Source organism: Telmatherina bonti (genome assembly GCF_933228915.1).
Source record: "Telmatherina bonti genome assembly, chromosome: 5".
NCBI classification, from domain to species: domain Eukaryota; kingdom Metazoa; phylum Chordata; class Actinopteri; order Atheriniformes; family Telmatherinidae; genus Telmatherina; species Telmatherina bonti.
The window spans coordinates 2,114,936-2,138,181 of record NC_136623.1 but is presented as its reverse complement, the minus strand read 5'-3'; the positions used below and the strand labels follow the sequence as shown (position 1 = coordinate 2,138,181).

General features: G+C 44.0%; 1 protein-coding gene across 1 annotated transcript in view; it reads right to left on the bottom strand.

The window, feature by feature from the left end:
* Positions 1 to 10,542: 10,542 nt before the first annotated feature.
* The window catches only part of LOC306755936 (gonadotropin-releasing hormone II receptor-like), a gene marked incomplete at both ends in the record, with an annotated part of 21,774 nt that continues 9,070 nt past the window's right edge, over positions 10,543 to 23,246 (bottom strand). The window contains 2 exons of the mRNA XM_079240526.1: positions 10,543 to 10,943; positions 13,601 to 13,802. Of these exons, the coding sequence (XP_079096652.1) occupies positions 10,543 to 10,943; positions 13,601 to 13,802 (603 nt within the window). The remainder of the gene's footprint in view (positions 10,944 to 13,600; positions 13,803 to 23,246) is intronic.

The window sequence follows — 23,246 nt, the reverse complement described above, 5'->3', positions numbered from 1 at the left end:
ACCTTCTTTACTGTTCTATGTAATCCGCTACGCTATACGCTACCTTCTTTACTGTTCTATGTAATCCGCTACGCTATACGCGACCTTCTTTACTGTTCTATGTAATCCGCTACGCTATACGCGACCTTCTTTACTGTTCTACGCAATCCGCTACGCTATATGCTACCTTCTTTACTGTTCTATGTAATCCGCTACGCTATACGCGACCTTCTTTACTGTTCTATGTAATCCGCTACGCTATACGCTACCTTCTTTACTGTTCTACGCAATCCGCTACGCTATACGCTACCTTCTTTACTGTTCTACGCAATCCGCTACGCTATACGAGACCTTCTTTACTGTTCTATGTAATCCGCTACGCTATACGCGACCTTCTTTACTGTTCTATGTAATCCGCTACGCTATACGCGACCTTCTTTACTGTTCTATATAATCCACTATGCTATACGCTACCTTCGTTACTGTTCTATGTAATCCACCACGCTATACGCTACTTTCTTTACTGTTCTATGTAATCCGCTACGCTATACGCTACCTTCTTTACTGTTCTATGTAATCCGCTACGCTATACGCGACCTTCTTTACTGTTCTACGCAATCCGCTACGCTATACGCTACCTTCTTTACTGTTCTATGTAATCCGCTACGCTATACGCGACCTTCTTTACTGTTCTACGCAATCCGCTATGCTATACGCGACCTTCTTTACTGTTCTATGTAATCCGCTACGCTATACACTAGCTTCTTTACTGTTCTATGTAATCCGCTACGCTATACGCTACCTTCTTTACTGTTCTATGTAATCCGCTACGCTATACGCGACCTTCTTTACTGTTCTACGCAATCCGCTACGCTATACGCTACCTTCTTTACTGTTCTATGTAATCCACCACGCTATACGCTACTTTCTTTACTGTTCTATGTAATCCGCCACGCTATACGCTACTTTCTTTACTGTTCTATGTAATCCGCTACGCTATACGCTACCTTCTTTACTGTTCTATGTAATCCGCTACACTATACGCGACCTTCTTTACTGTTCTATGTAATCCGCTACGCTATACGCTACCTTCTTTACTGTTCTACGCAATCCGCTACGCTATACGCTACCTTCTTTACTGTTCTACGTAATCCGCTACGCTATACGCGACCTTCTTTACTGTTCTATGTAATCCGCTACGCTATACGCGACCTTCTTTACTGTTCTATGTAATCCGCTACGCTATACGCGACCTTCTTTACTGTTCTATGTAATCCGCTACGCTATACGCGACCTTCTTCACTGTTCTATATAATCCGCTACGCTATACGCTACCTTCTTTCCTGTTCTACGCTATACGCTACGATATACGCTACCATCTTTCCTGTTCTATGCAATCCACTACGCTATACGCTACTTTGTTTCCTGTTCTGCATAACCTGCTACGCAATATGCTACTTTTTTCCTGTTCTACGCAATCCACTATGCTGTACGCTACCTTCATTCCTGTTCTACGTAATCCGCTACGCTATACGCTACCTTCATTCCTGTTCTACGTAATCCGCTACGCTACCTTCATTCCTGTTCTACGTAATCCGCTATGCTATACGCGACCTTCTTTACTGTTCTATGTAATCCACCACGCTATACGCTACCTTCATTCCTGTTCTACACAATCCGCTACGCTATACGCTACTTTCTTTCCTGTTCTACGCGATCCGCTACGCTATACGCTACCTTCTTTACTGTTCTATGTAATCCACTACGCTATACGCTACCTTCGTTACTGTTCTATGTAATCCACCACGCTATACGCTACTTTCTTTACTGTTCTATGTAATCCGCTACGCTATACGCTACCTTCTTTACTGTTCTATGTAATCCGCTACGCTATACGCGACCTTCTTTACTGTTCTACGCAATCCGCTACGCTATACGCTACCTTCTTTACTGTTCTATGTAATCCGCTACGCTATACGCGACCTTCTTTACTGTTCTACGCAATCCGCTATGCTATACGCGACCTTCTTTACTGTTCTATGTAATCCGCTACGCTATACGCGACCTTCTTTATTGTTCTACGCAATCCGCTACGCTATACGCTACCTTCTTTACTGTTCTATGTAATCCGCTACGCTATACGCGACCTTCTTTACTGTTCTACGCAATCCACCACGCTATACGCTACCTTCTTTACTGTTCTATGTAATCCGCTACGCTATACGCTACCTTCTTTACTGTTCTACGCAATCCGCTACGCTATACGCTACCTTCTTTACTGTTCTACGTAATCCGCTACGCTATACGCGACCTTCTTTACTGTTCTATGTAATCCGCTACGCTATACGCGACCTTCTTTACTGTTCTACGCAATCCGCTACGCTATACGCTACCTTCTTTACTGTTCTACGTAATCCGCTACGCTATACGCGACCTTCTTTACTGTTCTACGTAATCCGCTACGCTACCTTCATTCCTGTTCTACGTAATCCGGTATGCTATACGCGACCTTCTTTACTGTTCTATGTAATCCACCACGCTATACGCTACCTTCATTCCTGTTCTACACAATCCGCTACGCTATACGCTACTTTCTTTCCTGTTCTACGCGATCCGCTACGCTATACGCTACCTTCTTTACTGTTCTATGTAATCCACTACGCTATACGCTACCTTCGTTACTGTTCTATGTAATCCACCACGCTATACGCTACTTTCTTTACTGTTCTATGTAATCCGCTACGCTATACGCTACCTTCTTTACTGTTCTATGTAATCCGCTACGCTATACGCGACCTTCTTTACTGTTCTACGCAATCCGCTACGCTATACGCGACCTTCTTTACTGTTCTATGTAATCCGCTACGCTATACGCGACCTTCTTTACTGTTCTACGCAATCCGCTATGCTATACGCGACCTTCTTTACTGTTCTATGTAATCCGCTACGCTATACGCGACCTTCTTTATTGTTCTACGCAATCCGCTACGCTATACGCTACCTTCTTTACTGTTCTACGCAATCCGCTACGCTATACGCTACCTTCTTTCCTGTTCTATGTAACCGCTACGCTATACGCGACCTTCTTTACTGTTCTAGGCAATCCACCACGCTATACGCTACCTTCTTTACTGTTCTATGTAATCCGCTACGCTATACGCGACCTTCTTTACTGTTCTACGCAATCCGCTACGCTATACGCTACCTTCTTTACTGTTCTACGTAATCCGCTACGCTATACGCGACCTTCTTTACTGTTCTATGTAATCCGCTACGCTATACGCTACCTTCTTTACTGTTCTACGCAATCCGCTACGCTATACGCTACCTTCTTTACTGTTCTACGTAATCCGCTACGCTATACGCGACCTTCTTTACTGTTCTATGTAATCCGCTACGCTATACGCGACCTTCTTTACTGTTCTATGTAATCCGCTATGCTATACACTAGCTTCTTTACTGTTCTATGTAATCCGCTACGCTATACGCTACCTTCTTTACTGTTCTATGTAATCCGCTACGCTGTACGCGACCTTCTTTACTGTTCTACGCAATCCGCCACGCTATACGCTACCTTCTTTACTGTTCTACGCAATCCGCTACGCTATACGCTACCTTCTTTACTGTTCTATGTAATCCGCTATGCTATACGCGACCTTCTTTACTGTTCTACGCAATCCGCTATGCTATACGCGACCTTCTTTACTGTTCTATGTAATCCGCTACGCTATACGCGACCTTCTTTATTGTTCTACGCAATCCGCTACGCTATACGCTACCTTCTTTACTGTTCTATGTAATCCGCTACGCTATACGCGACCTTCTTTACTGTTCTACGCAATCCACCACGCTATACGCTACCTTCTTTACTGTTCTATGTAATCCGCTACGCTATACGCTACCTTCTTTACTGTTCTACGCAATCCGCTACGCTATACGCTACCTTCTTTACTGTTCTACGTAATCCGCTACGCTATACGCGACCTTCTTTACTGTTCTATGTAATCCGCTACGCTATACGCGACCTTCTTCACTGTTCTATATAATCCGCTACGCTATACGCTACCTTCTTTCCTGTTCTACGCTATACGCTACGCTATACGCTACCATCTTTCCTGTTCTATGCAATCCACTACGCTATACGCTACTTTGTTTCCTGTTCTGCATAACCTGCTACGCAATATGCTACTTTTTTCCTGTTCTACGCAATCCACTACGCTGTACGCTACCTTCATTCCTGTTCTACGTAATCCGCTACGCTATACGCTACCTTCATTCCTGTTCTACGTAATCCGCTACGCTACCTTCATTCCTGTTCTACGTAATCCGGTATGCTATACGCGACCTTTTTTACTGTTCTATGTAATCCACCACGCTATACGCTACCTTCATTCCTGTTCTACACAATCCGCTACGCTATACGCTACTTTCTTTCCTGTTCTACGCGATCCGCTACGCTATACGCTACCTTCTTTACTGTTCTATGTAATCCACTACGCTATACGCTACCTTCGTTACTGTTCTATGTAATCCACCACGCTATACGCTACTTTCTTTACTGTTCTATGTAATCCGCTACGCTATACGCTACCTTCTTTACTGTTCTATGTAATCCACTACGCTATACGCGACCTTCTTTACTGTTCTACGCAATCCGCTACGCTATACGCGACCTTCTTTACTGTTCTATGTAATCCGCTACGCTATACGCGACCTTCTTTACTGTTCTACGCAATCCGCTATGCTATACGCGACCTTCTTTACTGTTCTATGTAATCCGCTACGCTATACGCGACCTTCTTTATTGTTCTACGCAATCCGCTACGCTATACGCTACCTTCTTTACTGTTCTACGCAATCCGCTACGCTATACGCTACCTTCTTTCCTGTTCTATGTAATCCGCTACGCTATACGCGACCTTCTTTACTGTTCTACGCAATCCACCACGCTATACGCTACCTTCTTTACTGTTCTATGTAATCCGCTACGCTATACGCGACCTTCTTTACTGTTCTACGCAATCCGCTACGCTATACGCTACCTTCTTTACTGTTCTACGTAATCCGCTACGCTATACGCGACCTTCTTTACTGTTCTACGCAATCCGCTACGCTATACGCTACCTTCTTTACTGTTCTATGTAATCCGCTACGCTATACGCGACCTTCTTTACTGTTCTATGTAATCCGCTACGCTATACGCGACCTTCTTCACTGTTCTATATAATCCGCTACGCTATACGCTACCTTCTTTCCTGTTCTACGCTATACGCTACGCTATACGCTACCATCTTTCCTGTTCTATGCAATCCACTACGCTATACGCTACTTTCTTTACTTTTCTACGTAATCCGCTACGCTATACGCGACCTTCTTTACTGTTCTATGTAATCCGCTACGCTATACGCGACCTTCTTTACTGTTCTATGTAATCCGCTATGCTATACACTAGCTTCTTTACTGTTCTATGTAATCCGCTACGCTATACGCTACCTTCTTTACTGTTCTATGTAATCCGCTACGCTGTACGCGACCTTCTTTACTGTTCTACGCAATCCGCCACGCTATACGCTACCTTCTTTACTGTTCTACGCAATCCGCTACGCTATACGCTACCTTCTTTACTGTTCTATGTAATCCGCTACGCTATACGCGACCTTCTTTACTGTTCTACGCAATCCGCTATGCTATACGCGACCTTCTTTACTGTTCTATGTAATCCGCTACGCTATACGCGACCTTCTTTATTGTTCTACGCAATCCGCTACGCTATACGCTACCTTCTGTACTGTTCTATGTAATCCGCTACGCTATACGCGACCTTCTTTACTGTTCTACGCAATCCACCACGCTATACGCTACCTTCTTTACTGTTCTATGTAATCCGCTACGCTATACGCTACCTTCTTTACTGTTCTACGCAATCCGCTACGCTATACGCTACCTTCTTTACTGTTCTACGTAATCCGCTACGCTATACGCGACCTTCTTTACTGTTCTATGTAATCCGCTACGCTATACGCGACCTTCTTTACTGTTCTATGTAATCCGCTATGCTATACACTAGCTTCTTTACTGTTCTATGTAATCCGCTACGCTATACGCTACCTTCTTTACTGTTCTATGTAATCCGCTACGCTGTACGCGACCTTCTTTACTGTTCTACGCAATCCGCCACGCTATACGCTACCTTCTTTACTGTTCTATGTAATCCGCTACGCTATACGCTACTTTCTTTACTGTTCTATGTAATCCGCTACGCTATACGCTACCTTCTTTACTGTTCTATGTAATCCGCTACGCTATACGCTACCTTCTTTACTGTTCTACGCAATCCGCTACGCTATACGCTACCTTCTTTACTGTTCTACGTAATCCGCTACGCTATACGCGACCTTCTTTACTGTTCTACATAATCCGCTACGCTATACGCGACCTTCTTTACTGTTCTATGTAATCCGCTACGCTATACGCGACCTTCTTTACTGTTCTATGTAATCCGCTACGCTATACGCTACCTTCTTTCCTGTTCTACGCTCTACGCTACGCTATACGCTACCATCTTTACTGTTCTATGCAATCCACTACGCTATACGCAACTTTGTTTCCTTTTCTGCGTAACCTGCTACGCAATACGCTACTTTTTTCCTGTTCTACGCAATCCGCTACGCTGTACGCTACCTTCATTCCTGTTCTACGTAATCCGCTACGCTATACGCTACCTTCTTTACTGCTCTATGTAATCCACTACGCTATACGCTACCTTCGTTACTGTTCTATGTAATCCACCACGCTATACGCTACTTTCTTTACTGTTCTATGTAATCCGCTACGCTCTACGCTACCTTCTTTATTGTTCTATGTAATCCGCTACGCTATACGCGACCTTCTTTACTGTTCTACGCAATCCGCTACGCTATACGCTACCTTCTTTACTGTTCTATGTAATCCGCTACGCTATACGCGACCTTCTTTACTGTTCTACGCAATCCGCTACGCTATACGCGACCTTCTTTACTGTTCTATGTAATCCGCTATGCTATACACTAGCTTCTTTACTGTTCTATGTAATCCGCTACGCTATACGCTACCTTCTTTACTGTTCTATGTAATCCGCTACGCTATACGCGACCTTCTTTACTGTTCTACGTAATCCGCTACGCTATACGCTACCTTCTTTACTGTTCTATGTAATCCGCTACGCTGTACGCGACCTTCTTTACTGTTCTACGCAATCCACCACGCTATACGCTACCTTCTTTACTGTTCTATGTAATCCACCACGCTATACGCTACTTTCTTTACTGTTCTATGCAATCCGCTACGCTATACGCTACCTTCTTTACTGTTCTACGCAATCCGCTACGCTATACGCCACTTTCTTTACTGTTCTATGTAATCCACCACGCTATACGCTACTTTCTTTACTGTTCTATGTAATCCGCTACGCTATACGCTACCTTCTTTACTGTTCTATGTAATCCGCTACGCTATACGCTACCTTCTTTACTGTTCTATGTAATCCGCTACGCTATACGCTACCTTCTTTACTGTTCTACGTAATCCGCTACGCTATACGCGACCTTCTTTACTGTTCTATGTAATCCGCTACGCTATACGCTACTTTCTTTACTGTTCTATGTAATCCGCTACACTATACGCTACTTTCTTTCCTGTTCTACGCGATCCGCTACGCTATACGCTACCTTCTTTCTTGTTCTATGTACTCCGCTACACTATACGCTACTTTCTTTCCTGTTCTACGCGATCCGCTACGCTATACGCTACCTTCTTTCTTGTTCTATGTACTCCGCTACGCTATACGCTACTTTCTTTCCTGTTCTACGCGATCCGCTACGCTATACGCTACCTTCTTTCTTGTTCTATGTACTCCGCTACGCTATACGCTAGCTTCTTTCCTGTTCTATGTAATCCGCTACGCTATACGCTACCTTCTTTACTGCTCTATGTAATCCGCTACGCTATACGCTACCTTCGTTACTGTTCTATGTAATCCACCACGCTATATGCTACTTTCTTTACTGTTCTATGTAATCCGCTACGCTATTCGCTACCTTCTTTACTGTTCTATGTAATCCGCTACGCTATACGCGACCTTCTTTACTGTTCTACGCAATCCGCTACGCTATACGCTACCTTCTTTACTGTTCTATGTAATCCGCTACGCTATACGCGACCTTCTTTACTGTTCTATGTAATCCGCTACGCTATACGCGACCTTCTTTACTGTTCTACGCAATCCGCTACGCTATACGCTACCTTCTTTACTGTTCTATGTAATCCGCTACGCTATACGCGACCTTCTTTACTGTTCTATGTAATCCGCTACGCTATACGCTACCTTCATTCCTGTCCTTCCCTGTTTTTGGCTGATAACTCTCCTTGCTGTCCTCAGGTTTTGTAGTCATGTTCTCGCTACTCTGTACAGGCCCATATCAGTCCGGTTTTTTGCTGCCTTTGTCTCAGCTGTTAAATATACTGAATTTTTGCAAATGTTTTATGTTTCTTTTGGCTTTTCTTTGTCGAGAAGTTTTTCTTTTTGTTTGTTATAGTTTTGTTGCTGCTGATGGCAGCAAAAGTGACATTCTTACAAATTAGCCAAATTTTGCTAATATAAATATTACAGTTCTTGTTTTTTTATTTTGATAGTTGATGTTGTTAAACCGTAGAGAATGTTGGTTTCACTTGGGGTAGAGCATTTGAATGACTCTTATTTAACAATAAGCCATAGATAAGAAGTTAAAGCCATGTGGTGGTCCAGCATTACTTTAGATACACCAGATTATATTCATGTGTTTACTCTAAGTTCAGATGATCTCCATTTATTTACGTTTTACGTTTTGAAGAGAGTAAAATGTAGATTTTGTAGTGAAGGTTTGAACCAATGAGAAAAGTGATGCTTTAATGTTCCTGACTTCTCTCAGAGCCTTTTTATATTCATTATAGTCATAGAAATAAAAAATGCTTAAAGCTTTAAACTGCCTTTAATGAAACTGAAAAGAAACTTGGAGTTATATCTAAACTGATTTAAGATTGTTTGTTCTTTCTTTTATTTTTAACAAAATTTCTCTGAAATTCTTGTGACTTTAATTTCATGAAGAAAACATTTTTCTGCTGTTTAGACTAAAGACCAAATAAAATTGAAGTAGAAAACTGTCTCCAGTCATTCATCAGCCATGCTGTTTCTGGTCTAATCAGAAGGTGTGTGGGTCCATCCCGCTGTTGTCTTTGAGCAAGGCATTGAGCCCCAACTGCACCGTGTGACAGACACTTTAAGGTTATTTACTCAGTCAAAACACTTGTCTCAGAGCCCGACAGCAGGATGAAGCCCGAAGCAAACAGAACCTTCCTGGATGACCTCGGACTTTTTATGACAGACATCTTTTTTCCAGACATCATACCTGGACTTGGCGGAGACTGGCGGTTCAAGATGCTACTGTTTCCTATTACTATGCAGTTTTACACTAACTGTGGGATACTCAGACAAACCAATCCATCATCCTGATAGATCTTCCTGATCCATCAGATAGGGAAGATCTATCAGATTATATGCGAAACATCTGTTAGTGATGAAACATTGGAATTTCTGTCTGCTGTTGAATGTTTTAGATCTCCTCTTAAGATGCAGTTTTATTCCACACTGCAAAAGTTGTGTGGTCCTTCTAAAATTGTATTTTAGTTATTTTTATCATGATTTTATTTAACCTTTTGTGGTATATTGATTTTCTATGCAGTACCTTGGAAACGCTTTGTGAAATTAACAATACAAACTGATCAATTGATTGAAACATTGGATCTGAAGCATTTGATATCAAATGTCGGCGATTAAACATTTGATCTGAGGCATCAGACGTAAAACACTGGATATCAAACAATCGATATAAAGAGACAGACTTGACTTTATTGATCTCTTTGAGATGACTCCCTCAGGGAAATTAAAATTTTGTATATTAGAAATGAAAAAGTCAGATATGAAACATTGGATATCAAACATCAGCTATCAAAGGGAGGATAAAGCTTTTCCTTTAACGGTTTTTCCACTCTGGATGTTTTTGTTTGGGCTCAAAATCAGTTTTCACTTTATTATTGAAGCAGTGGCCAGTCAGAGGTTGTTGTGGAATATTTCATACTATCTCGATGCAACAGAGGACACTTTATTACAGACTGGCATAGATGCAGGGTGGGATAGGGAGGTTTCTCTCAGAAAACCCTTGGATATGTCAGCCCTCTGCAGTGTGGCATTTCTGTAAATGGAATATCATATTTCATGTGATACAGGTTACTAATTATACACTGTCCTTCGTTGTTTATGACACAGTCGCCATGTTACTGCAATAAATACTTGTTTACCACATACAGGACCCCGTTAGCTATGAACTCTTCTAACTTTAGATACTCCAACAAGGTCTGTGAACTCTTCGTTAACAAACTGAATTTTAGACTACAATTTGTATTTCAAAAACAAACTTTATTGTCTGCAAATAAAACAATAAAATTATATCCTGTTCATTGATTGACTGGCTTGTCCTGTTGCCTGGTTGGTCAATTTGTGGCGACTTGGTTTTCAGTCTTTGGTTGCGTGTCATGCTCCCCGCTATGAGGACCCTGCCTGGCAGAAAGTCGGTCCAGAGACCGTGGTGAGGTGTCTTTCCTCGATCGGCGGCAGCAGGCGGCAAGGTCAGCCCGAAAAGACGGCGTGTAGAAACCATAAATAACAGGGTCGCAGCAGGTGTTCAGGTTACCGAACACAAAGAGGGCGTGGTGGACATACTCAGGTGTGACGCTCAGCATGTTGGGCTGGAACCAGTACCAGATCCCCAACAGATAGTATGGAGTCCAGCACACCACAAAGGACAACACGATAACCACCGTCATCTTCAGAGTCTTCATCCGAGCCTTCGGTATGATATCGGTGCCACTGCGGCGCAGATGGGACTCACCTGCTGAGAGATGGAGAAACTGTGCTAAGTCTGTCACAGGTGTGTTGCTACAGGTGTAGATCCCTCACAGCTGCTGCTGCTTTTAAGTTTCAGTCCAGGTGTGTTTCAGGTACAAGTTGGAAAAGTCGGAGAATTTAGCCCAGTTCTTTGCAACAAATATTATGGAAATTATTCATTGTATTTTAACATAGGTAATATACACTGTTCAAAATAACTAAAGGGAACACCTAAACAACACTCTGTAACTCCAAGTCAACCAGACTTCTGGGAAATGGAACTGTCCACTTAGGAAGCAACACTGACTGACAATCAGTTCCACCTGCTGGTGTGCAAATGGAACAGACAACAGGTGGAAATTATAGGCAACTGGCAAGACACACCCAATAAAGGAGTGGTTCTGCAGGTGGAGACCACAGACCACTTCTCAGTTCCGATGCTTTCTGGATGATGATTTGGTCTGAATGCTGGCGGTGCTTTCACTCTAGTGGTAGCATGAGACGGAGTCTACAACCCACACAAGTGGCTCAGGTAGTGCAGCTCATCCAGGATGGCACATCAATGCCAGCTGTGGCAAGAAGGTTTGCTGTGTCTGTCAGCGTCGTGTCCAGAGCATGGAGGCGCTACCAGGAGACAGGCCAGTACATCAGGAGACGTGGAGGAGGCCGTGGGAGGACAACAACCCAGCAGCAGGACCGCTACCTCCTTCTTTGTGCAAGGAGGAACAGGAGGAGCACTGCCAGAGTCCTGCAGAATGAGCTCCAGCAGGACACAGATGTGCATGTGTCTGCTCCAACAGTCAGAAACAGACTCCATGAGGGTGGTATGAGGGCCCGACGTCCACAGGTGGGTGTTGTGCTTCCAGCCCAACACCCTGCAGGACGTTTGGCGTTTGCCAGAGAACACCAAGATTGGTAAATTCTCCACTGGCGCCCTGAGCTCTTCACAGATGGAAGCAGGTTCACACTGAGCACATGTGACAGACGTGACAGAGTCTGGAGACGCCGTGGAGAACGTTCTGCTGCCTGCAACATCCTCCAGCAGGACCGGTTTGGCAGTGGGTCAGTAATGGTGTGGGGGGGGGCATTTCTTTGGATGGCCGCACAGCCCTCCATGTGCTCGCCAGAGGTAGCCTGACTGCCATTAGGTACCGAGATGAGATCCTCAGACCCCTTGTGGGACCATATGCTGGTGCGGTTGGCCCTGGGTTCCTCCTAATGCAAGACAATGCTAGACCTCATGTGGCTGGAGTGTGTCAGCAGTTCCTGCAACGCCAAGGCATTGATGTTATGGACCGGCCCGCCCGTTCCCCAGACCTGGATCCAGCTGAGCACATCTGGGACATCATGTCTCGCTCCATCCACCAACACCAAGTTGCACCACAGACTGTCCAGGAGTTGGCGGATGCTTTAGTCCAGGTCTGGGAGGAGATCCCTCAGGAGAACATCCACCGCCTCATCAGGAGCATGCCCAGGCGTTGTAGGGAGGTCATACAGGCACACGGAGGCCACACACACTACTGAGCCTCATTCTGACTTGTTTAAAGGACATTACATCAAAGTTGGATCAGCCTGTAGTGTGTTTTTCCACTTTCATTTGGAGTAGAACTCCAAATCCAGACCTCCATGGGTTGATATGTTTTATTTTCATTGATAATTTATGTGTGATTTTGTTGTCAGAACATTCAGCTATGGAAAGAACAAAGTATTTAATAAAATATTTCATCCATTCAGATCTACAACATGTTACTTTAGTGTTCCCTTTGTTCTTTAAGCAGTGTAGATACATACATATACATTTATATGGACAGAATTTCTAGGAGCAGCCGAGGTGTTGAGGAGATCCGGCTTGGTGGCCTCAGGATTGGGTCTCTGCTTCCTGTGGATGACCCCTGGTTCTGGTTCTAGGCATTGTTCTGGGTGTGGTTTTTTTTGTTTGAGTTCTAGGTCTGGGCCTGGGTCTAGTTCTGGGTCGGTTTCTGGGTGTGGTTCTGGTGATGGTTCTAAGTCTAGGTCTGATTCTAGTGCTGGGTCTGGTTCTATGTCTTGTTACGGGACAGGCTGTAGTCCTCAGTCTGGGTCTAGTTCCGGGCCAGGCTCTGGGTGGGGTTCTAGTTGTGGTTATATGTCTGGTTCTGGTTCTAGGTTTGGTTCTGGGTGTAGTTCTGGTTCTGGGTTTGGTTCTTGTCCTGAGTCTGGTTCTTAGTCCCGGTTTGGTTTTGGGTCTAGTTCTGGTTCTAAGTATTGATCTGGGTCTCTTTTTGGGTCTAGGTCTCGTTCTTGGTCTGGTTGCAGTTCTGGGTTTGGTCCTGGTTCTGACTGTCAGTCTCTGTCTGGTTTTGGTTCTGGTTCGAGGTCTAGGTCTGGTTTTGGTCCTGAGTTTGGTTCTTGTTCTGGGTTTGGTTCTGGGTCTTATTAGAGCGCTGGTTCTGATTCTAGGCCTATATCTGGTTCTGGTACTCTGGTCTAGCTCTATGTTTAGTTCTGGGTCTGGTTCTGGGTCTGGTTTTGGTTTTAGTTTCTGGTTCTTGTTCTGGGTGTGGTTTTAGTTCTAGTTCTAGATCTGGTTCTGGATGTGGTTCTGATGGTGTTTAAATATCTGGTTCTGGTTCTGGTCCATAAGATGCCATGCAGCATTTTATAAGAGAGCCCAGGAGTACCAACCTCTGTCCCGCAGGTGCTGCAGGTGGATGTGCAGCAGGATGCGGCTGTAGCAACAGCTCATCACCAGCAGGGGGACGACGTACAGGGTGATGAAGTGGAACATGTTGTAAACCGTCTCCTGCCAGCGAGAACTGAAACTGCCGTGTGACGCACACTGAGTGAAGTCTGCAGAGTTCAGCCGGATGGTCCTGAAGATGAAGAGCTGTGAGGACAGACAGGATGAGAGAGTCCTGCTCCAAAGTCTGGCTCTGGTTCTCTGGTATCTTAGCATTGTTAGCGCGCGCGCACACACACACACACACACACACACACACTTACAGCTCTCTTCTTTGCCCATTTTTGTATTTTCCAGGAGAGAGAACATCTTGCTGCAAGATGGCAACGGTGGAACCGCCCAATGAGCTTCATTTCAGCTCTTCAGAAACCTACAGGTGACATCACGGAGGCTCCGCCCATCTTTCATATACAGAGTGCAACAGGCGGCCACTAGTTTTTAGAACCACTCACTTCAAAGCAGCAACTCTGCTGGGGACAGGTAAGCCTCACATTACTAGACCACACCATAATGCAACAGGACCAGTCGTATGGTGAATAAAGAGCATCTTTGGAATCCTTCTGACAGAGGACACAGCAGTTTCTACCACCTACTGGACGCACATCATTCTACAGTTAGCCAACAGCAGGAAGTACCACATGCTTAATCCTCCATGTGAGCTGAACATTCTTGCAGAGATTTATGACGGCGTCACCTGGTCCAGTATTTACTACAGGAACTGACACCAACAGCAGGACTGGAATGTGGAAAGACTGCAGAAGAGACTGGCTGAACTGAAGATACATGTCGGGAATGGAAAGGAGATATCTGCCAGAAAACGTGGTCATATGACCAGGTGCAGTCCATAACTAGTTTGGAACTGCTCTATAACTGGTCAGAGACAGGTCTATAACTGGTTAGAGACAGATCTATTACTGGTCAGAGACAGATCTATTACTGGTCAGAGACAGGTCTATAACTGGTCAGAGACAGGTCTATAACTGGTCAGAGACAGGTCTATAACTGGTCAGAGACAGATCTATAACTGGTTAGAGACAGATCTATTACTGGTCAAAGACAGGTCTATAACTGGTCAGAGACAGGTCTATAACTGGTCAGAGACAGGTCTATAACTGGTCAGGGGACAGATCTATAACTGGTCAGAGACAGGTCTATAACTGGTCAGAGACAGATCTATAACTGGTCAGAGACAGGTCTATAACTGGTCAGAGACAGATCTATAACTGGTCAGAGACAGGTCTATAACTGGTCAGAGACAGATCTATTACTGGTCAGAGACAGGTCTATAACTGGTCAGAGACAGATCTATAACTGGTCAGAGACAGATCTATTACTGGTCAGAGACAGGTCTATAACTGGTCAGAGACAGGTCTATAACTGGTCAGAGACAGATCTATAACTGGTCAGAGACAGATCTATAACTGGTCAGAGACAGATCTATAACTGGTCAGAGACAGGTCTATAACTGGTTAGAGACAGATCTATTACTGGTCAGAGACAGATCTATTACTGGTCAGAGACAGGTCTATAACTGGTCAAAGACAGGTCTATAACTGGTCAGAGACAGATCTATTACTGGTCAGAGACAGGTCTATAACTGGTCAGAGACAGATCTATAACTGGTCAGAGACAGGTCTATAACTGGTCAGAGACAGGTCTATAACTGGTCAGGGGACAGATCTATAACTGGTCAGAGACAGGTCTATAACTGGTCAGAGACAGATCTATTACTGGTCAGAGACAGGTCTATAACTGGTCAGAGACAGATCTATAACTGGTCAGAGACAGATCTATAACTGGTTAGAGACAGATCTATAACTGGTCAGAGACAGGTCTATAACTGGTCAGAGACAGATCTATAACTGGTCAGAGACAGATCTATAACTGGTCAGAGACAGATCTATTACTAGTCAGAGACAGGTCTATAACTGGTCAGAGACAGATCTATAACTGGTCAAAGACAGGTCTATAACTGGTCAAAGACAGATCTATAACTGGTCAGAGACAGATCTATAACTGGTCAGAGACAGATCTATAACTGGTCAGAGACAGGTCTATAACTGGTCAGAGACAGATCTATAACTGGTCAGAGACAGATCTATAACTGGTCAGAGACAGATCTATAACTGGTTAGAGACAGATCTATAACTGGTCAGAGACAGATCTATTACTGGTTAGAGACAGATCTATAACTGGTCAGAGACAGGTCTATAACTGGTCAGAGACAGATCTATAACTGGTCAGAGACAGGTCTATAACTGGTCAGAGACAGATCTATAACTGGTCAGAGACAGATCTATAACTGGTCAGAGACTAGTCTATAACTAGTCAGAGACAGATCTATTACTGGTCAGATACAGATCTATAACTGGTCAGAGACAGGTCTATAACTGGTCAGAGACAGATCTATAACTGGTCAGAGACTAGTCTATAACTGGTCAGAGACAGATCTATTACTGGTCAGATACAGATCTATAACTGGTCAGAGACAGGTCTATAACTGGTCAGAGACAAATCTATAACTGGTCAGAGACAGATCTATAACTGGTCAGAGACAGATCTATAACTGGTCAGAGACAGATCTATTACTGGTCAGAGACAGATCTATAACTGGTCAGAGACAGGTCTATAACTGGTCAGAGACAGATCTATAACTGGTCAGAGACAGGTCTATAACTGGTTAGAGACAGATCTATAACTGGTCAGAGACAGGTCTATAACTGGTCAGAGACAGATCTATAACTGGTCAGAGACAGGTCTATAACTGGTCAGTGGACAGATCTATAACTGGTCAGAGACAGATCTATTACTGGTCAGAGACAGGTCTATAACTGGTCAGAGACAGATCTATAACTGGTTAGAGACAGATCTATAACTGGTCAGAGACAGATCTATAACTGGTCAGAGACAGGTCTATAACTGGTCAGAGACAGATCTATAACTGGTCAGAGACAGGTCTATAACTGGTCAGAGACAGGTCTATAACTGGTCAGAGACAGGTCTATAACTGGTCAGAGACAGGTCTATTACTAGTCAGAGACAGGTCTATAACTGGTCAGGGGACAGATCTATAACTGGTCAGAGACAGGTCTATAACTGGTCAGAGACAGATCTATAACTGGTCAGAGACAGGTCTATAACTGGTCAGAGACAGATCTATAACTGGTCAGAGACAGATCTATAACTGGTCAGAGACAGGTCTATAACTGGTCAGAGACAGATCTATAACTGGTCAGAGACAGATCTATAACTGGTCAGAGACAGATCTATAACTGGTCAGAAACAGGTCTATAACTGGTCAGAGACAGATCTATAACTGGTCAGAGACAGATCTATAACTGGTCAGAGACAGGTCTATAACTGGTCAGAGACAGGTCTATAACTGGTCAGAGACAGATCTATAACTGGTCAGAGACAGATCTATAACTGGTCAGAGACTAGTCTATAACTGGTCAGAGACAGATCTATAACTGGTCAGAGACAGATCTATAACTGGTCAGAGACAGGTCTATAACTGGTCAGAGACAGATCTATAACTGGTCAGAGACAGGTCTATAACTGGTCAGAGACAGGTCTATAACTGGTCAAAGACAGGTCTATAACTGGTCAGAGACAGGTCTATAACCGTTCAGAGACAGGTCTATAACTGGTCAGAGACAGGTCTATAACTGGTCAGAGACAGGTCTATAACTGGTCAGAGACAGATCTATAACTGGTCAGAGACAGGTCTATAACCGGTCAGAGACAGATCTATAACTGGTCAGAGACAGGTCTATAACTGGTCAGAGACAGGTCTATAACTGGTTAGAGACAGATCTATTACTGGTCAGAGACAGGTCTATAACTGGTCAGAGACAGGTCTATAACTGGTCAGAGACAGGTCTATAACTGGTCAGAGACAGATCTATAACTGGTCAGAGACAGGTCTATAACTGGTCAGAGACAGGTCTATAACTGGTCAGAGACAGATCTATAACTGGTCAGAGACAGGTCTATAACTGGTCAGAGACAGGTCTATTACTGGTCAGAGACAGGTCTATAACTGGTCAGAGACAGATCTATAACTGGTCAGAGACAGGTCTATAACTGGTCAGAGACAGGTCTATAACTGGTCAGAGACAGATCTATAACTGGTCAGAGACAGGTCTATAACTGGTCAGAGACAGGTCTATAACTGGTCAGAGACAGGTCTATAACTGGTCAGAGACAGATCTATAACTGGTCAGAGACAGATCTATAACTGGTCAGAGACAGATCTATAACTGGTCAGAGTCAGCTCTATAACTGGTTAGAGACAGGTCTATAACTGGTCAGAGACAGATCTATAACTGGTCAGAGACAGGTCTATAACTGGTCAGAGACAGATCTATTACTGGTCAGAGACAGGTCTATAACTGGTCAGAGACAGATCTATAACTGGTTAGAGACAGATCTATAACTGGTCAGAGACAGATCTATAACTGGTCAGAGACAGGTCTATAACTGGTCAGAGACAGATCTATAACTGGTCAGAGACAGGTCTATAACTGGTCAGAGACAGGTCTATAACTGGTCAAAGACAGGTCTATGACTGGTCAGAGACAGGTCTATAACTGGTCAGAGACAGATCTATAACTGGTCAGAGACAGGTCTATAACTGGTCAGAGACAGGTCTATAACTGGTCAGAGACAGGTCTATTACTAGTCAGAGACAGGTCTATAACTGGTCAGGGACAGATCTATAACTGGTCAGAGACAGGTCTATAACTGGTCAGAGACAGATCTATAACTGGTCAGAGACAGGTCTATAACTGGTCAGAGACAGATCTATAACTGGTCAGAGACAGATCTATAACTGGTCAGAGACAGGTCTATAACTGGTCAGAGACAGATCTATAACTGGTCAGAGACAGGTCTATAACTGGTCAGAGACAGATCTATAACTGGTCAGAAACAGGTCTATAACTGGTCAGAGACAGATCTATAACTGGTCAGAGACAGATCTATAACTGGTCAGAGACAGGTCTATAACTGGTCAGAGACAGGTCTATAACTGGTCAGAGACAGATCTATAACTGGTCAGAGACAGATCTATAACTGGTCAGAGACAGGTCTATAACTGGTCAGAGACAGATCTATAACTGGTCAGAGACAGATCTATAACTGGTCAGAGACAGGTCTATAACTGGTCAGAGACAGGTCTATAACCGTTCAGAGACAGATCTATAACTGGTCAGAGACAGGTCTATAACTGGTCAGAGACAGATCTATAACTGGTCAGAGAAAGGTCTATAACCGGTCAGAGACAGATCTATAACTGGTCAGAGACAGGTTATAACTGGTCAGAGACAGGTCTATAACTGGTCAGAGACAGGTCTATAACTGGTCAGAGACAGATCTATTACTGGTCAGAGACAGGTCTATAACTGGTCAGAGACAGGTTTATAACTGGTCAGAGACAGATCTATAACTGGTCAGAGACAGGTCTATAACTGGTCAGAGACAGATCTATAACTGGTCAGAGACAGATCTATAACTGGTCAGAGACAGGTCTATAACTGGTCAGAGACAGGTCTATAACTGGTCAGAGACAGATCTATAACTGGTCAGAGACAGGTCTATAACTGGTCAGAGACAGGTCTATAACTGGTCAGAGACAGATCTATAACTGGTCAGAGACAGGTCTATAACTGGTCAGAGACAGGTCTATAACTGGTCAGAGACAGGTCTATAACTGGTCAGAGACAGGTCTATAACTGGTCAGAGACAGATCTATAACTGGTCAGAGACAGATCTATAACTGGTCAGAGTCAGCTCTATAACTGGTTAGAGACAGGTCTATAACTGGTCAGAGACAGATCTATAACTGGTCAGAGACAGGTCTATAACTGGTCAGAGACAGATCTATTACTGGTCAGAGACAGGTCTATAACTGGTCAGAGACAGATCTATAACTGGTTAGAGACAGATCTATAACTGGTCAGAGACAGATCTATAACTGGTCAGAGACAGGTCTATAACTGGTCAGAGACAGATCTATAACTGGTCAGAGACAGGTCTATAACTGGTCAGAGACAGGTCTATAACTGGTCAAAGACAGGTCTATGACTGGTCAGAGACAGGTCTATAACTGGTCAGAGACAGATCTATAACTGGTCAGAGACAGGTCTATAACTGGTCAGAGACAGGTCTATAACTGGTCAGAGACAGGTCTATTACTAGTCAGAGACAGGTCTATAACTGGTCAGGGGACAGATCTATAACTGGTCAGAGACAGGTCTATAACTGGTCAGAGACAGATCTATAACTGGTCAGAGACAGGTCTATAACTGGTCAGAGACAGATCTATAACTGGTCAGAGACAGATCTATAACTGGTCAGAAGACAGGTCTATAACTGGTCAGAGACAGATCTATAACTGGTCAGAGACAGGTCTATAACTGGTCAGAGACAGATCTATAACTGGTCAGAAACAGGTCTATAACTGGTCAGAGACAGATCTATAACTGGTCAGAGACAGATCTATAACTGGTCAGAGACAGGTCTATAACTGGTCAGAGACAGGTCTATACTGGTCAGAGACAGATCTATAACTGGTCAGAGACAGATCTATAACTGGTCAGAGACAGGTCTATAACTGGTCAGAGACAGATCTATAACTGGTCAGAGACAGATCTATAACTGGTCAGAGACAGGTCTATAACTGGTCAGAGACAGGTCTATAACCGTTCAGAGGGACAGATCTATAACTGGTCAGAGACAGGTCTATAACTGGTCAGAGACAGATCTATAACTGGTCAGAGAAAGGTCTATAACCGGTCAGAGACAGATCTATAACTGGTCAGAGACAGGTTATAACTGGTCAGAGACAGGTCTATAACTGGTCAGAGACAGGTCTATAACTGGTCAGAGACAGGTTATAACTGGTCAGAGACAGGTCTATAACTGGTCAGAGACAGGTCTATAACTGGTCAAAGACAGGTCTATAACTGGTCAGAGACAGGTCTATAACTGGTCAGAGACAGATCTATTACTGGTCAGAGACAGGTCTATAACTGGTCAGAGACAGGTTTATAACTGGTCAGAGACAGGTCTATAACTGGTCAGAGACAGGTCTATAACTGGTCAGAGACAGATCTATAACTGGTCAGAGACAGATCTATAACTGGTCAGAGACAGGTCTATAACTGGTCAGAGACAGGTCTATAACCGTTCAGAGACAGATCTATAACTGGTCAGAGACAGGTCTATAACTGGTCAGAGACAGATCTATAACTGGTCAGAGAAAGGTCTATAACCGGTCAGAGACAGATCTATAACTGGTCAGAGACAGGTTATAACTGGTCAGAGACAGGTCTATAACTGGTCAGAGACAGGTCTATAACTGGTCAGAGACAGATCTATTACTGGTCAGAGACAGGTCTATAACTGGTCAGAGACAGGTTATAACTGGTCAGAGACAGGTCTATAACTGGTCAGAGACAGGTCTATAACTGGTCAGAGACAGGTCTATAACTGGTCAGAGACAGATCTATAACTGGTCAGAGACAGGTCTATAACTGGTCAGAGACAGGTCTATAACTGGTCAGAGACAGATCTATAACTGGTCAGAGACAGATCTATAACTGGTCAGAGACAGGTCTATAACTGGTCAGAGACAGGTCTATAACTGGTCAGAGACAGATCTATAACTGGTCAGAGACAGATCTATAACTGGTCAGAATCAGGTCTATAACTGGTCAGAGACAGATCTATAACTGGTCAGAGACAGGTCTATAACTGGTCAGAGACAGGTCTATAACTGGTCAGAGACAGGTCTATAACTGGTCAGAGACAGATCTATTACTGGTCAGAGACAGGTCTATAACTGGTCAGAGACAGATCTATTACTGGTCAGAGACAGGTCTATAACTGGTCAGAGACAGATCTATAACTGGTTAGAGACAGATCTATAACTGGTCAGAGACAGATCTATAACTGGTCAGAGACAGATCTATTACTGGTCAGAGACAGGTCTATAACTGGTCAGAGACAGATCTATAACTGGTCAGAAGACAGGTCTATAACTGGTCAGAGACAGGTCTATAACTGGTCAGAGACAGGTCTATGACTGGTCAGAGACAGATCTATAACTGGTCAGAGACAGATCTATAACTGGTCAGAGACAGGTCTATAACTGGTCAGAGACAGGTCTATAACTGGTCAGAGACAGGTCTATAACTGGTCAGAGACAGATCTATAACTGGTCAGAGACAGGTCTATAACTGGTCAGAGACAGGTCTATAACTGGTCAGAGACAGGTCTATAACTGGTCAGAGACAGATCTATAACTGGTCAGAGACAGGTCTATAACTGTTCAGAGACAGGTCTATAACTGGTCAGAGACAGATCTATAACTGGTCAGAGAACAGGTCTATAACTGGTCAGAGACAGGTCTATAACTGGTCAGAGACAGGTCTATAACTGGTCAGAGACAGATCTATAACTGGTCAGAGACAGATCTATTACTGGTCAGAGACAGGTCTATAACTGGTCAGAGACAGATCTATACTGGTCAGAGACAGGTCTATAACTGGTCAGAGACAGGTCTATAACTGGTCAGAGACAGGTCTATAACTGGTCAGAGACAGATCTATAACTGGTCAGAGACAGGTCTATAACTGGTCAGAGACAGATCTATAACTGGTCAGAGACAGGTCTATAACTGGTCAGAGACAGATCTATTACTGGTCAGAGACAGGTCTATAACTGGTCAGAGACAGATCTATTACTGGTCAGAGACAGGTCTATAACTGGTCAGAGACAGGTCTATAACTGGTCAGAGACAGGTCTATAACTGGTCAGAGACAGATCTATAACTGGTCAGAGACAGGTCTATAACTGGTCAGAGACAGGTCTATAACTGTCAGGGGGTGTGGGTTCTTTTCAGGATCCACCAGAGGGAGCCAGAGGAACCATTTTCTGGAGGGTGTTTTCACCACAGGTGTGCAGACCTGCACACCTGTAGAGAATTAGAGATCTTCTACCAGCACTATATCTGCAGCTGATTGCCAGTCCTTCGTCGCTTGAGCGTTGAGCCTCTGTGGTAAAACCTAAGCCCTCCAGTGAATTCCTGTGTCCTCTAACCCTTGAGAGAAACTTTAAGAATTCTTGTTTTTTCCCAGAGACACTCCTTTGTGGACTCTCCAGAGCTACCTGCGATTTCCCTCCCAGCAGCCAATCATCACCAGCAACCACTCCCTACCAATAACCTGGCTTTCTCTCCACTGGCTATCCTCCGGATCCGATCAGCTTGTCGCTGCCTATCTGCCCTCCACCGAAAGGACCCTCACTGGCACCCTCTGCCAACATCCATCCTCTCGGACCTCCTGACACCACCCGAATTCACGGCAACTCCGAAACAAGTAGGACACCTTCACTTCCCTGAGAAGTTATTCCATCATTTCCATTACTCATACATCTATCTTTGCAGAGACCCCGCCTTCGGGTCTTTCCGGAACCATCCCCTCAGTTCACCAAATAAACCATTTTCACATTCTCCAGATTGCTTAATCGTGCATGTGGGTCCAACATCTTCACACCATGACATATATATATATATATATATATATA